Here is a 17,379-nt window from a genome sequence, read left to right on the forward strand (position 1 = left end):
TGGAGAAGGGTGGCTTGGTGGAGGGGACCCAGGTCCAGAAACTCTGGAGAAGGGGCAGCTTGCTGGAAGAGGCTCTGGAGAGGGGCCAGCTTGGTGTTGGGGGGTCCTCGGGCCTGAAACTCTGGAGATGGAGCAGCTTGCTGGAAATGGCAAGTTTTCCCATGGCAACTTCAGGCATAGCAATCAATGGATGACTGGTAAACACCTACAAAAATTATCAGTGAAGGGAAGCTGCTTTTAAAGCTGGAGTCAACCTCCCCATGACAACTTTTAAGTGTTAGCAGTCAAGGGGTGACTGGTGAGCCTTATGGCACTTTGAGGAGGTTGTGCCACATTATGAAAACCGATTTCTGGAATTGGCTTTTTGAGAGAACTTAGAAAATGAAGTGTTGGCTTTGTAAATCAAGTTCTCTTTAACACAGACGTTCACTAACCAAACAACATTTGTGGTCTGTTATTGGACCTCCTCTGGTTCTGCCGAGAGCCAGCACTCTAGAGGTCAGTTTCTCTGCATGCAGGCTCTCCTCCAGGGCCCAGTTGTGGCTGGTGAGTGCCAGATGTTGGCCTCCACCCAAGGTCCCCAATCTTGGCAGCAAGGCCCACACTCCAAAGGAGCCCTGTGCAATGTGGTTGATTCCCTCTCAGGAACTGTGCCTTGTCTTTGTGGTGGTGCCTCTGCAAAGAACATTTCTTGAACACTGAAGCAGGAGCTGCTGATGCTTAAGCCTAGGGTTGGTGCCAGTGTTTGGTGGTCCCCAGCCTCCACATCGACCCCTAGCCCCCAACTCAGTTGATCAAGCATGGGGGCAACCTGGTTGATCCTGCTTGTATCATATTTTTGTCTCAAAGATTAAGTCATGCATGTCTCAGCACACATGGTCATATAGTAAAACTGCAGATGGGTCATTAAATCAGTTATGGTTCTTTTGATAGCTCTACCATTACTTAGATAACTGTGGCAATTCTAGAGCTAATACGGGCAAATGAGTGCTGACCTCCGGGAATGCGTGTATTTGTCAGATCCAAAACCCATGTGGGGTGACCCATGGGAGGCCTCTTTGGTGACTTTAGATAACCTGAAGCATGGCAAGCCCATCATGGGAAATGATGGGCTTGTCCTATCAACTTTTGATGGCACACTATGGTACCATGGTGACCACAGGTAACAGGGAATTAGGGTTTGATTCTGAGGAAGGAACCTGAAAAATTGCTACCGTATCTAAGGAAGGCAGCATGCCACAAATTACCAACTCCTGACTCAAAGAGGTAGTAATAAAAAATAACAGTACTCTTTCAAGGTAATTAAATTAACCCCACATTAAATCCATTAATGAGTATTTACTTGAGGACAAGTCTGGTGCCCGCAGCCGCAGTAATTCCAGCTCCAATAGCATATCTTTGTCACTGCAGACAAAAAGCTTGCAACTAGATCTTGGGATCGAGCTGATGATAAATGGACTGGAGCTCATGAGAGGGGTCAGCTTGGTGGTGGTGGTAATGGGGTGTTGGGTGTTGGACAGGCCTGGAGCTCTAGCTATGACCCTAGGTCAGAAGGAGGGCAGTGGGGTGGGGTGTGCCTCGGGCCTAGAGTTCATGAGCATTTGGGTAGAGAGGGAACTGGTAGCTGGAACTCAACATGGAGTAGATCATGGGTACACACACACACACACACACACACACACACACACACACACACACACACATGCACACCTACACATACACGGACATCAACACCTTTTAGAACTTAAAGGCAATCTATGAATGACAAATTGCATATTACAACAAAGTTCCAAAGCATTGTAATAATAGTTAGGTTCATCTAACTGTCCGTCCATCCATCATCATTCATTCATCTATGTTCTACACCCACTTTATCCTGTTCAAAGTAATGGTGAGCTGGTGCCTATCTCCAACAGTCAGCAGGTTAGAAAAGTAGTTTAGAACATTCTTTAAAAGCTTGTAGAACCACATTTAGTAATAATATTTTTTGATGGGTTCACTTCAGTTTTTTATACAACGCCAATTCACAACAAAAATCATCTCAAGAGAAAAAAGTAACTATTCTAAATCATAAATCCAATTCAAACCAAAACAGATCCAGATTTAAATCAAATGACAATCATTGTTTAATTCAAAGATCAATCCAATTATAAAACAATACTATCAAATTCAGTGTACTGAAAAATACCATTTAGTAAAAGGCTATCTATCTGATTTGAATCACACTTGATTTGAATCAATGGGTGATTAACAGGCTTTTGCAGAATATGAAGTAATTTAACCACTGTATCTGGTGTGTTGGAGCAGGGAAACAGGAAAACATATAGGATAGTGGCACTTGAGGACCAGGATTGCCTAGCCCTGATCTAGAATATGCAGGATGGTGGCCCTCCAGGACCAAGATTGGACACCACTGCCATAAATGCACGCACCTTTAAGGATAGCTAGAGCCTCTCCAATCCTGTGCAGGCTGACTGCTCCTTCCTCCACATCTCTCAGAGTGACCGGTGACTGGGTGGGACCGGAAACAGAGCTGTGCAGATATTCTACAAAGCGTTCCAGTTCACTACCAGGAGAAAAGGAGAGGGGTTGAAGGTCATGGGGTGGTGGTGAATGAGCAGTAAAAAACTTTGAATAACCAATATAATGTAAGAAAGTAAGTAAGTAAAAATGTATTTGTATAGCACATTTCAGCAGCAACGCATTCAAAGTGCTTTACATTGAGCCTGAGCCTGGTTCTGGTGAAGGTTTCTTCCTGTTAAAAGAGAGTTGTTCCTTTTTACTGTTGCCAATGTGCTGCTCAGAATGGGAGACTGCAACTGGCTTCCTTAGATCGATAACTTTTCGTTTGTGTTTGTGTGTCTGTCTGTGCACAAGATTACTAAAGGTTATGAAAGAATTTTCATAAATTTTGTCAGGAAATGTCAAACATGGTAGAAAGAACAACTGATTAAATTTTGGTGGTGATCCAGATTATGATCTGGATTGCACTATTTTTTAATCAAGCTGTGGCCCTGGCAGAGGTTTGCACTCTCTGAGTGCTTCTGCCATTTGTGAATGTTTTTGTACATCGCCCTGAGATGACTTTTGTTGTAAACTAGCCCCATATAAATAACCTGAACTGAATTCTGTACCTGTAAGCTTTTTCTGTATTTTAGATTGTTTCTTTCTTTTTTTCTTTTTACCACATTTAATCTTGTTATTCACTGATATATACAGGCATAAGATGTCTTTTTGTTCTTTATATTTAAGCCATGGCTATAACTTCAGAATGGGTGATTGGCCTTTTCAACAATTCTTCTTTTGTTCTGACATCAGGCTCAGTGGTGCAGCTGAAATCAAATCATCGGTGGGTGCAGGACACAGCACAGTCACATCAGCAGGCATACAGTCAATGTGAAGATGCATATTGTTATAAATAGAGGCAGGGGATGGGAATTGATTTGATCTGATATGACATGGTCTTCCAGAGATGCCAGCGCTCATAGCAAAGTTTTATTCCATAAGCTTAAATAACACTGCTAGCAGAAAGCTACATCACAAGTAGTATCTTCAGATGAGTGATACACTGGTCTATCTGCACAGAAATCACACACATAATTAACAAAATACCAACACATCGAAGGATGTGAGATGAAAGTCTCCAGAAAGGTCACTGTGACTTATTTCAGTCAGAAAGATGTGGTGCATGTCTGTTTCCATGATGTACAGATGCAGAGTTATTTGTTGGCACCCTCTTAGCTCATTGAAACAGTACTTTCTTTTTCCTGAAAAGTGATTCAGTTCAAATCTAAATATCTAATGCATATTTGTATGCCTTTAGTCTGTGAAAGAGTAAATAAAAAATTGTGAAAAGAAATGGTTTGTTGTTGTTGTTGGGGTTTTTGTTTGTTTGTTTTGTTATGTTTTTTTACAAACATATGCTAAAATAGTATGGATAGGTTTGTTGGTACTCTTTAATCTTTGCATTATTATCATGTATCCAACAGAATGTTTGTCCTTAATTAGTATCACAGGTGCCTTCAGTTTTTTGTTTTTTTTTATCCGCCATTAAGCCTATTTAAAGGGAACAAACATGCCATTGGGTAGTTTGGTATGGTTGTGTGCACCAAACTGAACATGAAGCAAAAGAGGCAAAGGCAAGAGCTGTCCAAGGAGCTCGGAAAGAAAATTATAGGTAAAGGCTACAAGACCATCTTCAAGCAGCTTTATTTTCCTTTGACCATAGCTGCCAATATTGTTAAAATGTAAAAGGTTTATGGAACAGCAGCCAATCTCCTAGGACATAAATGCAAGAGGAATTGAAAACCCAGGTTGATCAGACAGATAGTGAGGATTGTAGGAAAAAACAAACAAGATAACCATCCAAAGCTAAAACCATATTGTACTCTATTAAAGAAGTCCCAGGACAGCTACACTAATGGCAGAAACACACACAAAAAACAAGACAAGAATTTCCCCAAATGCATTTTGACAATGCATGAATTACTATATTCCATTTTATCCATAATCATACTTTGTAAACCTTCTTTCTCATATTTAAACATGAAAGAATCTGTTATGGTTTCAGATCCCCCCCAAAGTGATCCTTACCAGTGTTCAGTGGCGGATGGTGGTGATATTTGTAGGGTGGGTGAGGTAACTGGTCTGCATCTGTGTTCAGGCCATGAGGCCTGAGCTATCATTTTGAGAGACACTGTCTTCAGCCACAACGCCTTCTTAGGAAGTGAACCGTGGGCTCTTACGCTCACGTTGTTGAAAACGTGCAAACGTGGACAGTTAGCTGTTGCATGTCCGAAGACCCTAGTTTATCCCCATAAATGGAATTGAATGTATTTGAATCCTACAGGTCCATCCCAGTGGGACGTGGGTGTCTTGTTACTCTTACTGGGTGTGGTAAATGTTCATAAAAACAAGCAGCCCCAGAGAAATGGGGAATTTCATTTTGATTGGACCAGAAGTTCCCGATTTGGCACAGACTCTGTTATTTTGAATAAACTCTTACTGTTCAAGAATAACTTATGTCTGTAAAGTCATTTCTATTGATCAGTACATCGTTGCTGCAATTATGAAGACCCAGAAGAACGTCCACCTTTTGAAGACACTTCATGGGCTAACAGATACATAATAAATCGCTACAGTTTGGATTCCAACAACAGAGGCATCCAATTTGAAATAAAAAAAAACTGCTATAAATTGACATCATGTTCTTTTTCATCACAAAGACAACCTCAAAACAAACCACCACCAATCACAATGATAAGGTAAAATCAAACAAGACATGCAATATTGGAAAGTGCTTCTTCTTTTAAATGAATCTTACCTTATTTAAAGAGAAGCTTTTCTGGGTTAATAACCACCTCGTTAAAGATCTGTTAGCTACACTTGCTGTTAGCCAGTCCTTTCACTGAAACCAGGTCACAGGAAAACTTTGAATATCCTTGGGTCTATCTGCTCCCAACCTCTTCACTTCCGGTTTGTCCCCCCAAAGACATTAAGGAAAACAGGTGAGAAATTAAATAATTCACCTCATTTATCTTTATCTTGCTTGCCATCGCACCTATCTCAGTCCACAATAAACCATGCCCATGTACACTCGTGCTCGAGGCACGTTATTGTACAATAATAACGTCCACCCTCATTGGCTAAAGCCTGAGGCCTTGGGATGACCCTGGGCTGAACTAAATTAGCCCAAATGAGCAGCAAACCAAGAGGGCGGGATATTTTTAATTTGTGTTTATTAGGTATTTTAATATTTATATTGTAAACACCAGGGAGGGCTTAGCCCTACTAGCCCTTTGATACCAGCCGTCCCTGCCAGTGTTTAACACTGCTGTTACAGGAACCTCCCCTTACTGTCAGCAATTTTTGTGCAAAAGGCAGACCACACCCTGGACAGGTTGCAAGTCCATCACAGGACCTATCAAGTGCAAGGAAAATGAACCCATAGCACAGATTCATTTTCAAAATGCTAAAACTGAGGCTGATGTTGCATCAATCAAAGAACTTACTTTGGTAGCACTTTATAATGGTTTGAGAATTTTTGTGTTTTGTCTACATTAACAAATACTTAATAAAGCATAAATAGTCTGTACTTTAGAAGGGTTCACAAAAAGACCTAACTAACAACTAGCAAGCATTCTCTAACCATTAATACATGCCTAACACATGGTGTGACAGTACATTTTTATGACTATTTATGACCATACATACACACTGTATTTAGAATAGTTAATTCATGAGCGATAAAGCATGAATAAACATTGATATGTTGGTTTTGGCAGTACTTATCCTTTATGGGTAAAGCATTAATAAGTGTGTTAATTTATAGCATATTAAGTATGAATCATCCTCAATTAATGATGTTTTCAAGGTTAATTAATTATTTATTATTGATTAAATAAGGTGTAGTTATTATAAAATTACTTCAAATAAAATAAAATAATAGTAAAAGTGGTGTTGTCCAATCAGTGATTTCTCAGGTCTCCCACTGGGATCTACCTTATCCGCTTTGTTAATGTAACTGCGTTTCTGTTTTTTGCTTGTGTGTGGGTTTTTTTTTGTTCGTGTGCTTTTGTTATTTATTTGTGTGCTTTGTTTTTGTTTGTGTGCTTTGTTTTTTGTGTGTGTGTTGTTTTTTGTTTGTGTGCTTCGTTGAAGTTGTTGTGGTTTGCCCTTCAGGGCCACCGTACCCTAGTCTAATAAGCAGAACATACAGATTGGCTGATTGTTCTGCAAATTCAAGGCTGAAACTCCAAAGTTAAGTTTTAAGTTTTAAGGCTAAATGAAGTCATTTTATAATAGTATGAAAACTGAATAAAACGATGTCCCAGTGGGGCATGCCTGGAAAACCTATGAAAGGAGACTTTCTGGAGGCATCCTAATCAGATGGCTAAACCACCTCAACTGACTCCTTTTAATATGGAGGAGCAGTGGCTCTACTCCGAGCTCACCTTGAATGACAGAGCTCCTCAACCTTTTTATAAGGTTGAGCCTGGCCACTGTACAATGGAAGCTCTTTTTAGCCACTTTTATTCAGGATCTTGTTCTTTCAGTCATGATCCAAACGTCATGACCATAGGTGAGAATTGGAACTTAAGCAGACCAGTACATGAAGGACTTTGCCTTTCGACTCAGCTCATTCTTCACTGCAACAAACCAACTCAAGGCACCCATTACTGCCAACGAGGCCCTGATCTGTCGATCCATCTCAAGACTCAAAAATACTTGAACTCCTCCACTAGAGGCAGAAACTCATCCTGAGAGATCTTCAACTCACACCTCCAGACAGATCTGGTAAACCCAAACAAATAGTGAGGATGAACTGAGAATGTCTAGCAGAGCCTCTGTTTGTGTGATCTTCAACTCACACCTCCAGGAGAATTTTTCACATGTATTGGTGGAGGTTAAGGACAATTTGAATAGGGCATGATCAGGGCCTCTATTGCTTAAGCAGCTTCCAGGAGCTTTGGCCTGTATATCATTGGTTGCTGTCACAACAGCAACCAAAGGACAGCAGTGGTGATGGAGGCCATCAAGCTAAAGAAGAAGGCCTTTAGGGCTTGGCTGTCCCAAAGGACTGCTTTTGTGGTTGCAAATTCAAACACTTGAGAGTGTGAGAAGTTTGGAGAGGCCATGGAAAAGATCTTTTAGTTGGCTTCAAGGAGATTCTGGCAAACCATTCGGCAACTCAGAAAGAGAAAGCAGGTCCTGTCCCAGGCTGTGCTTGGTTTGGGTGTGGAACTGCTGACCTGGACTGGGGATATTGTCAGACAGTGAAAGGATCTCCTTGAGGATTTCCTCAATCTGGCTATCATGTCCACCTTTGAGGAGGCAGAATTTAAGGACTCGGGGAAAGATGAGTCCGCTACCATGGCATAGGTCGCTTAGGTAGTTAAAAAGCATCCCAGTGGCAGGGTGTCAAGGTTGACATGTCTCTTCAATGTCACATGTAGGAATGAGACAACACCTAAAGTGTGCCTCATGGGCACACTTTAATTTAATCAATACTTGTGATTAAATTAAAATTTCAGCCTTGATCCTAATAAAATCATCCATGCATTTTGTTTAACCTGCATCTTCTTTCTAGGTTGTGGGGAACTGGTGCCCATCTCCAGAAGTCACTGTGTGAGGGGCGAGGTATGCCCTGGACAGTTAGCAATTCCACCACAGGGACACATAACATCAAATGAAATTTTTTTAAAAATCATTCACACCTAGGGTCAATTTAGAGTTACAAATCAACCCAACATGCATGTTTTTGGTCTGTGGGAGGAAACCCTAGTACACACAGTGAACTTGCAAACCCCACCCAGAAAGGCTCCAGGCCAGGAAGCAACAGCTCAAACCACACCTAAATAAAGTTATGAAACATGTTATTAGTCAAAAAGCTGATATAAACTGGTTTAAAATCTGCCCTGAGTGCACGAAAAAGCTGACAGAGTTTAAACAGAGAGACTGTCAACATGTTTGTTGTGTATTCAAGGTTAAACAGTGAATACATTGCTCTGTTCTATTGCTGTTGTTGCTCCTTATTGCTGCTGTGATAAGATCAGAAGAAGAAAAGCAGAAAGAGTGCAAAATAGTTTTGTTCGATGGAGTGTCAGCAGTAGCTCCTGAGTAGTTCCTGAGTTTAAACCATTGTCTCCTTTTCTTTTTTTTACAGCCGTCACTACAACAGTCACTCTGTCTCTCAGCTTTATTAATAAAATCTGAGCATTAAATACGAGATAAAGTATTTATTTATTTGGTATTATTATAATATTATGCCAATAAAAAATCATTATGAAGAAATATGTGATATTAGGATATTATTTAGGCAACAAAAGTAACAATATTTGTCAGGAGGGGTGGAGAGAGCAGCAAACCCAATGTGCACACTCATTTCAGTTGAAGGAAAACTAAAATTTATTTTTAAATTATAGATCAAAAACAAAAGGCTGGTGGGGCAGAAAAACAAACCATAACAAAAATCCAAGAATTTACAAGAAGACAAGAAAGGGAAACAGACACATGTACCAGAGACAATGGACCAGTGAATAAGTGGAGAAAGTGACCAGGTATTAAAGCTGAGGGTAATTAGGGGATAATTACAACTTGGAACAGGTGAAGATGGGCATGACAGGAAGACAAGGGATGAACAGAGGTGATGTGAATAATGACAGGAATCAAAGACATAAGGAACAAAATAAATAAATAACAAAATAAAATGAATCTCGAACAGAAACATGAATCAGAAACAAAAAACATAACCCCAGAAAACAGAAAAACAAAGAACCAAGAACCAAAGCCAAAAACAAACTCAAAAATACTTGAATTCATGACAATATTTGCATTCTAGTTTTTGAATAAAAGAAATAAAAAATTTGATACGTTTAATTTTTTTGATTTGAAACAGTAAAACTGTGGTATATTTGCTTAAGGTTATCATACTGTAAGAACCTGGGCAAAGACTTTTGCACTTTTCGCCATACTCTATGCTGTATGATTGATGTCAAGGTTGATGAGGTATTAACTTTTGATAACTATTTGACAGAACATCATTTCAAAAAATTAGCAGACTGTCTTTAAGATAGAATTGGTAATAAGGATGGGGGTGGGAAGGTTGACAACTTGCTAATGTATTGTTTGTGACTGTTAAATTACAAAGCAGTAGAGAAACAGAACATCAATGGAAGCGTTTTCCTGAATATGTTGTGCCCTGTACATATGCTGTAGAGATTGACTCCACCTACCTGAGCTGTGTGAGGAGTTTCTCCTCAGTAACCACATACTGGATTCGGTCCTTCTCCACCTCAGCTCTCTGACTATATGCTGCCACCTCAGTCTGAGCAAGTTTTTCAGCCATCAGCATCAGCAGCTCCTGACCTGCTATCCGCAGCATGGAATTCACACTATCCAGGTTGGACAACTAGAACACATGGGGAGTTTTGTAATAAATCAGAAATACCATGATAATCATTTTATAGTTATCAGAAATGAAGTGTCTGTTACTTTGATTTTTTCCCCTTCTCATCATGCCTGTATCTATTTACATATTAGTTCTTAATCTGTCATAGAGTGAAATTAGTGGAAATGAAAGAATTTAAGTTTTGGTTTAGAAAACAAACACTTCAAAAGCTTTTTTTTTTTAAAATTGAGCCATTTCAGGAGTTTATATAGGCCACAGCTGCACTCACCAGAAGTAGTTGATTTCCAGTGGAAAAAAGCAAAAGCTTGAAAAAGGTCTATTATGCTGTCCTCATTAATAATCTATGCATGTAAAACATTTAATTGAGAAGTGCAGAGCTTTTGGAGGAAAACTCTACCTGTAAACACTTGAGCTGACTGAGTTGCAGTCGCAGTTTACAAGCATTTCTTTTTGCAGATACCAAACTTTGTCTTAAAGCCCAGTCAGATGGAGGGTCCTGAAGAGCTGATGGAGGGGGGCTGAAGGCATCCATCAGAGCCATGGGGTTCTGAATGTCAGATGATCCCTCTGAAAGTCAAAAAACAGGATTTAAGATTGTTAGCATGTTCAGAAAAGAAAAATAGAACACGCAGCAGGTATAGGAAGACAGAAATTCTTACCACATTGGTTTTTCACCCGTTTGGTTCCGGAACTTTGACTAAAAAACAAATACACACACTTTAAAAAGTTCAATTTTATTTACTATATAATATTTTCATATTGATAAAAACCAGCAACTAGGATGCACACGCTAGTATATCTTTTGTATCGATTCCAAGCCTTGGTAAATGGTGAGGGTTGTGTCAGGAAGGGCATCTTGTGTAAAACACTTTTGCCAAAGCATGCATATTCATCTAGGTGACACCATACCAGATCAGTCAAGGCCCAGCTTAACAACAACTGCCACAGATGCTGTTGACAAACAAGGTGCTGGTGAAAATTATGCTACTAATGTAACAGGAGACAGAGAGAAGAGGAAGTCAAGAGTATAGGACTGAGGATAGAAACTCTAAATGTAGGGACAATGACAAGCAAGAGTAGAGAGAAAATTCTGAAAAGATCTTGATAAAGTGATAGAGAGTATTCCCAGGGAGGGGAGTGGGGATCAGACCAGATCTGAATGGACATGTTGGTAAAGGAAACAGGAGATGAGGAGGTGATGGGCATGTTTGGTGTCAAGGAAAGGAACCAGGAAGGACAGATGGTGGTGGATTTTGCCTAGTAAATGGAAATGGCTCTAGTCAACACCTATTTCCAAAAGAACACAGGGTGACCTGTAAGAGTGGAGGCAGGAGTAAGCAGGTAGACTACATTCTGTGTAGAAGAGGTAACCTGAGGGAGGTTGTGGACTGTAAGGTTGTGGCAGGGGACAGCATGACAAGACAGCATCAGATGGTGGTGTGTGGGATGACTGTTGTGGTAAAGAAGAGGAAAAGAGTAAAGGCAGAGAACAGGACCAAATGGTGGAAGTTGAGGAAGGAAGAACGTTGTGAGAAGTTCAAAAGGAGATATTAAAGGCTCTGGGTGGTCAGAAAAACCTTCCAGATGACTAGGCTACTACAGCCACATTGATTAGAGAGACAGGTAGGAAGGTACTTGGTGTGTCATCTGGACAGAGAAAAAATGATAAGGAGTCCTGGTGGTGGAATAGTAAAGCGCAGGAAGTTATCCAGAGGATGAGGTTAGGCAGGAAGAAATGGGACAGTGAGAGGACTGAAGAGAGTAGACAGGAATATAGGGAGATGCAACATAGAGCAAAGAGGTAACAAAGGCAAAACAGAAGGCATATGATGAGTTGTACAAGAGGTTGGGCACTAAGGAGGGATAGAAGGACTCGTATTGACTGTCAAGGCAGAGGGACCAGGCTGGAAAGGATGTGCAGCAGGTTAGGCTTGTTAAAGATAGAAATGGTAAAGTTCTAACAAGTGAGGAGAGTGTGATAGGAAGTTGGAAGGAGTACTTTGAGGAGGTATTGAGTAATAAAAGGGAAAGAAGACTAGAGGTCACAGAAAAAGTGGACTAGGAAGTGGAAAGCATTAGTGAGGATAAAGTTTGGAAAGCTTTGAAGAGGATGAAGAAGGGGAAGATAGTTGGACCTGAAGACATACCAGGGGAGGTATAGAAGTGTCTCGGGAGATGGCAGTGAGATTTTTGACTCAGTTATTCAATGCTATTTTTGTGAGTGAGAAAATGTCTGAGAAATAGAGAGTATGCCGGTGCCAATTTTTAAGAACAAAGGTTATGTACAGAGTTGTAGCAACTACAGGGGAATGAAGTTGATTAGCCACACAATGAAGATCTGGGAGAGAATTGAGAAAGCCAGACTTAGATCCAAAAAAAGATTAAAAACAAAAACAACTGGACTTCTATTCTGTAGCTGAAGACATTTCACTTCTCATCCAAGAAGCTTTCTCAATTCAAAAAGCAGAGTGTGGAGTTTGAACTTTTAAAGTTGTGATGTTCTGTTAACTGGATTCACATGCAGATTGCCCTCACTCTCCTAACAGAGGCTTGTTAGGGTCTTTGTTAGCAAAACGTCTTCAGCTACAGAATAGAAGTCCAGGTATTTTTGTTTTAAACCTTTTTTGGGGTTTTTGGAATTATCCTGGATGACTGAGAATCTATATGAGAATCTATATATAACAATATTTTTCTGACATTTTGGGTAAAACCAGTTGACTCTATTAAATTATTAAATGCTATTTTTAAGCTATTGTTTTAAACATCTACATGAATATTGAAATCCCTCATTATTATGACTTAATCAATATTTTATAAAAAGTCAAATAAAAATATCTGGGAATTCCGACAAAAAATGAGAATAAGGGCCTGGTGGACGATATATAGTAAAAAAGTGGCTTTTCTGATTTCCATTTTGGATGAGAAAAACTTAGGGTCAAAGACTCAAAATAATGATGATATGACTAATAATTAGTTAGCGTTAATCAATAATCCTGACTGAAAAATAGCAGCTACTTCTCCACCTCAACCTGTTGTTCTAGGAACATGTGAACTTAAATAATTAGCAGAATTGGATTCATTTATACTACCAAAATCCCCCTGTTGTAGCCAGGTTTCTGTAAGACAAAATAAATCAATAAGATGATCAGTTATCTAATCATTACCTAATAGAGACTTAGAGGAGAGAGCTCTTATGTTCAGTAATTTATATTTAATGATTGTAATTGTTTGTTCAGGTAAAGTAATTGTGTTTATGTTTATTAGATTTGTATGATTAATTCTTCTAAGAATGTTTGGTTTATTTAATTTGAGCAATGGGTAAGCTGACACAGTTTCAATGGGCGAGGGGGGGGGGGGGGGGGGGTGTAAGGTGGGTAACAGAGGAGAAGCAGCAGACAGGTGTGTAAGACTACAAATCTGCTTCCTGGACTGGATCCTGGGTTGTCAATAATTTGGATGACTAACAAAATCAGCCAAATTTCTAGAAACAAGAGCGGCTCCACACAAAGTGGGATGGATGCCATTTCTCCACATTAGACCAGGTTTTCCCCAAAAAGCACTCTAATTATCTATGTAGCCCACGTTGTTTTCAGGACACCACCTGAACATACGACTAAACATGTCATCGCTGGTCAGGTTGGGGAGGGGGCAAGAGAAAATTTGGCCTACAGTTCTAATGTAAAGAACCTTTGAGTTATTTTTGATCAGGATATGTCTTTTAATCACCACATTAAAATGTTACCAGGTCTGCTTACCTAAACCTAACCTACACCTATGTAATATCATTAAAGGTGATATAAACCACACACAGACACCACGCAAGTAGATGTGAGTTTGTTAAGTGAAAATGTTCCTACTGCTTCTTGCAATGAAGAAACACTTGCTGAATGTCATAGATTGAATAATTATCCTGCTCATTTTCTTTCTGATAATAGAGAGCAGTTTAATAATTATGGAGTGAATGGTCATCCTGTTTCTTTAATTTCCTGCAAAGAACAACTGCTTGCTGACTATGACGAGACTTTCAATTCATTTTGGGTCTACAGGGAAATTTGAAAAAATCAAAACAAACTTAAGCTCTTTCTTCAGATGTAAACATCTGATGACTTGGGCTGCGTGTTAAATGTCATTAGCACCTGATTCTGGTTATGAAAAAATGGTTCTGTACCTTGTCTGAAACCCTGTCAGTATCTGCTTTGGAGCACACACACACAACTTCCTCTGCTCCTCTCTGAGGCACACACACACAGCAACTGTGTGTGTGTGCCTCAGAGAGGAGCAGAGGAAGTTTTTTTGTTCCTCAGTCTTAACCTCACATTCCTTTGGTAAAAACAACAAACTGAATGGAATGATGTGGGGTCATTTGTACATGCATGTAAAAAATTTTTTAATTTAAACCTCTAAATCTAAAGCCAAGAGGAGGAAGTAAAATTAAATGACCATTAAAAAAATGATACAAATCCATCTGTTATTTTTTTCCTTTAGCAAATAACAATGCTTTGTTGATTTGCACGGTGGAGTCAAAGAAGACTTCTTGTTTAAAGTCCTCCATCTTAAATTGCTGAAAACCTGAGGCCAGTTTCTAATAGTGATGACAGGGGCCAAAGAAGAATTAAAAAAAAAAAAATGTAGCAGCATGAATGGTATTGTGCCACTTTAAGACAGCCCATTTCAGTGCCTGTATAAAAGTACTTCTGCACCTGTCATGAGACTACTGCGTCATGACGTCTTCCTGCTCCTGTTGTTGTGGCCGCTAACTGTTCTTTGCCCGTCCTCTGCTGCACCTGCAGATTATCAGGACCGATCCGTCCTTTGAGTGTTTTACGGCTGAAAGGTAAGGTCTAGCGTGGCTGGCTGTTTTTGTTTATTTCTTTAGAAACTGAGGCTCCGTGTGGTGGCGGCGGTGACCCCTGGTGGTGGTGTCTCATTTTGTGTGTTTATTTTGTTGGAGCGCCCTTTTTCTCTTTGTTTGCTGTGTTTTTTGTAGTGTCTAGGGTGATCCCTTTCTTTTCTTCACTGGATGTTGCCCCTTTTCTTCACAGCCCCCCCCCCCTTCCCCCCACTGGTAAGCCTCAGATTTCCTTGAAATCAGCATTGTTTGTTCAGCCTAAACCTTGGTGAACAATTGTTTTATCTTTGCCATTTTTAAAAGAAATCTTTTAACTATTGAATGGTTTGGCACACTAATACATTTTGTGAAACTCTTGAATCTTGTCTCCTTCCTGCAGTAAAACAAACTTGTGTACTTTTACTAATTCAGTTTCCTGGACTACAATTCCAGGTGGCATTGTTGGTTTCCATTTATTATTACAAACTAACCATAGATTTAATACTATGAACCATCATGGCTCCACCATTTTGAAGAAAACCCACCTCAGGACAACATTGTTTCTCTTATATGGCATTTCTCCATTTATCTTTCTGTATCTGAAATTCACCTCACTGTGCTTCTGCAGTTCAAAACATACCGAGACCGGTGACAAAAAAAGACAATTCATATCTTTTCTGGGCATTATCTTAGAGAATCCTTTGTGGAGTCTCAGTGAAGAGAACTTCAGGCTGTTGACACTATCCAATGGTCTGCGTAAGCTGAATCTGCTTTGATTTTGTCAGGAACGGTGGAGACTAAGGCAAACCTAGAATGCAGACTCATAGTAAGGGGGGAAAAAAAAACTAATTTATTAAACTAGAGAATAAACAAAAACAAAAATGCTGACGTGGCAGCAAACAAACAAAACCTAAATTTAAATACAAACATGGAACCGACAGAAACCAGGAACACAGCACGACGGTAACTAAACAGACTACATCAAACAATAGACAACTAACACAGACAATGGACCAGCAGAGTGTGGAAGGCAATGACCGGGTTTTAAAGACTGAGGATAATTAGGTAAATGGAGACAGGTGACGTGATTACAAAGTGGGGACAGGTNGATAAAGAGAGAGACTGAGGAGCAAATGAAACATGAAACAAGAGACAAGACAGAAACCAAGCAAACCAACAAACTAAATAAAAACAAAAACCATAACACAGAAAAAACCCAAATTACCACAGATTTAGCTAAAACTTGCACTTTAGACGTCCCCCACATTGATCCAAACAAGCCATTTGTTCAATCTGTGGATGAGGAAATTTATGTATGACATCAGTTCTACAGGTACCACATTCTGTTCTATTATCCTTTCAGAGCAGAAAACTTCATATCTTTCAGCTGCACGATGGCTCAGGTATACATCAGTTCTCTAGGACATTACTGTCAAATGCTGCACTGTTCTTAATCCAGCAACTCTCTTACTGATTCCTGATGATAGTGACCTCATAACTGTGAAGCTGTGTTGGAGCAGGGTTTGTATACATTGACTGAAACACCTCTGACTAACCCTGACTTGGTGCTGTTTGTAGAAGGGTTCTACATGACGTGATCCTGCTACTGGAACTAACGGTGTAGTTGTCTTTGCTGTTTCCCGTTTGTTCTCTGCATGAACCGCTTATTTCTGGCTCTTTGCCTAAACACTTTTCTGCACAAACCGCTGAACTGCTAGCACTAACAGAAGCATGTAAACTTGCAGCTGGTAAGTCTGTTTCTATTTTCACTGACTCCAGATATGTTTTTGGTGTTGTTCATGATTTTGGAGGTTTGTGGAAAGAGGAAATTCCTCAAGGCTGATGGTAAGCGGATTCTTAACTACCCTCAAGTTGCAGATTTGTTAGATGCAATATTGTTACCTACTGCTGTTTCTGTTTGCAAGTGTCAATCTCATGTTAACTCAGATGATCCGATTGCTCAGGGTAACAGAAGAGCTGACACAGCTGAGAAACTCGCTGCACAGAGGCCTTTAACAGTGAACTCACTTCACACAGACTCACCAACTTCCCCTCCCCTCTCTGACATTGAGGCTCTGCAGACTTTTGCTTCAGCTGATGAAAGAAGAGTGTGGAAAACTTCAGGTGCTACTTTCAAAAAATGGAGTGTGGATAGGTCTGAATGACAGACCGTGGCTTCCAAAACATTTTTTTTTCCACACTTTGCTAAGTTGATACATGGTCTTCCCCACGTCTTTAAAAGTGGTATGTTATCTGGACTAAAAGTCACTGGTTTAGTTTTTTTTTTTTCAGAAAAATATTGTCAATCGTGCATGATCTGTGCTACTCACAATACTAGACGAGCAACAAAAACTTCACAGGCTGCTCAACCACAGCCTGACAAACCTTTTCACTACTTAACTTTATCAAACTGTCTCCAGTAGAAGGAAAGAAATATTTGCTTGTTATTGTTGACATGTTTAGCTAATGGATAGAAGCTTTTTCATCAAAATATGCAGACAGTCACGCAGTGACTAAAGCTTTATTGACAGAAATTATTCCTTGATGGGATATTCCAACAGTATCAACCTCAGTCCATTTAAAATTGTGTTTGACACAGGCCTCCTAACTTGGGATTGGGACCCCACATGAAAGTCCTTCC

General features: G+C 39.8%; 1 protein-coding gene across 1 annotated transcript in view; it reads right to left on the bottom strand.

Moving 5' to 3' along the window:
• Nucleotides 1–17,379, bottom strand: part of si:ch211-207d6.2 (sickle tail protein) — a gene marked incomplete in the record, with an annotated part of 93,134 nt that overhangs the window by 33,840 nt on the left and 41,915 nt on the right. Inside the window, 4 exon segments of the mRNA XM_037982015.1 lie at nucleotides 2,433–2,566; nucleotides 9,735–9,910; nucleotides 10,308–10,477; nucleotides 10,570–10,607. Of these exon segments, the coding sequence (XP_037837943.1) occupies nucleotides 2,433–2,566; nucleotides 9,735–9,910; nucleotides 10,308–10,477; nucleotides 10,570–10,607 (518 nt within the window).

The sequence above is a fragment of the Kryptolebias marmoratus genome, linkage group LG20 (genome assembly GCF_001649575.2).
Source record: "Kryptolebias marmoratus isolate JLee-2015 linkage group LG20, ASM164957v2, whole genome shotgun sequence".
Taxonomy (NCBI): Eukaryota; Metazoa; Chordata; class Actinopteri; order Cyprinodontiformes; family Rivulidae; genus Kryptolebias; species Kryptolebias marmoratus.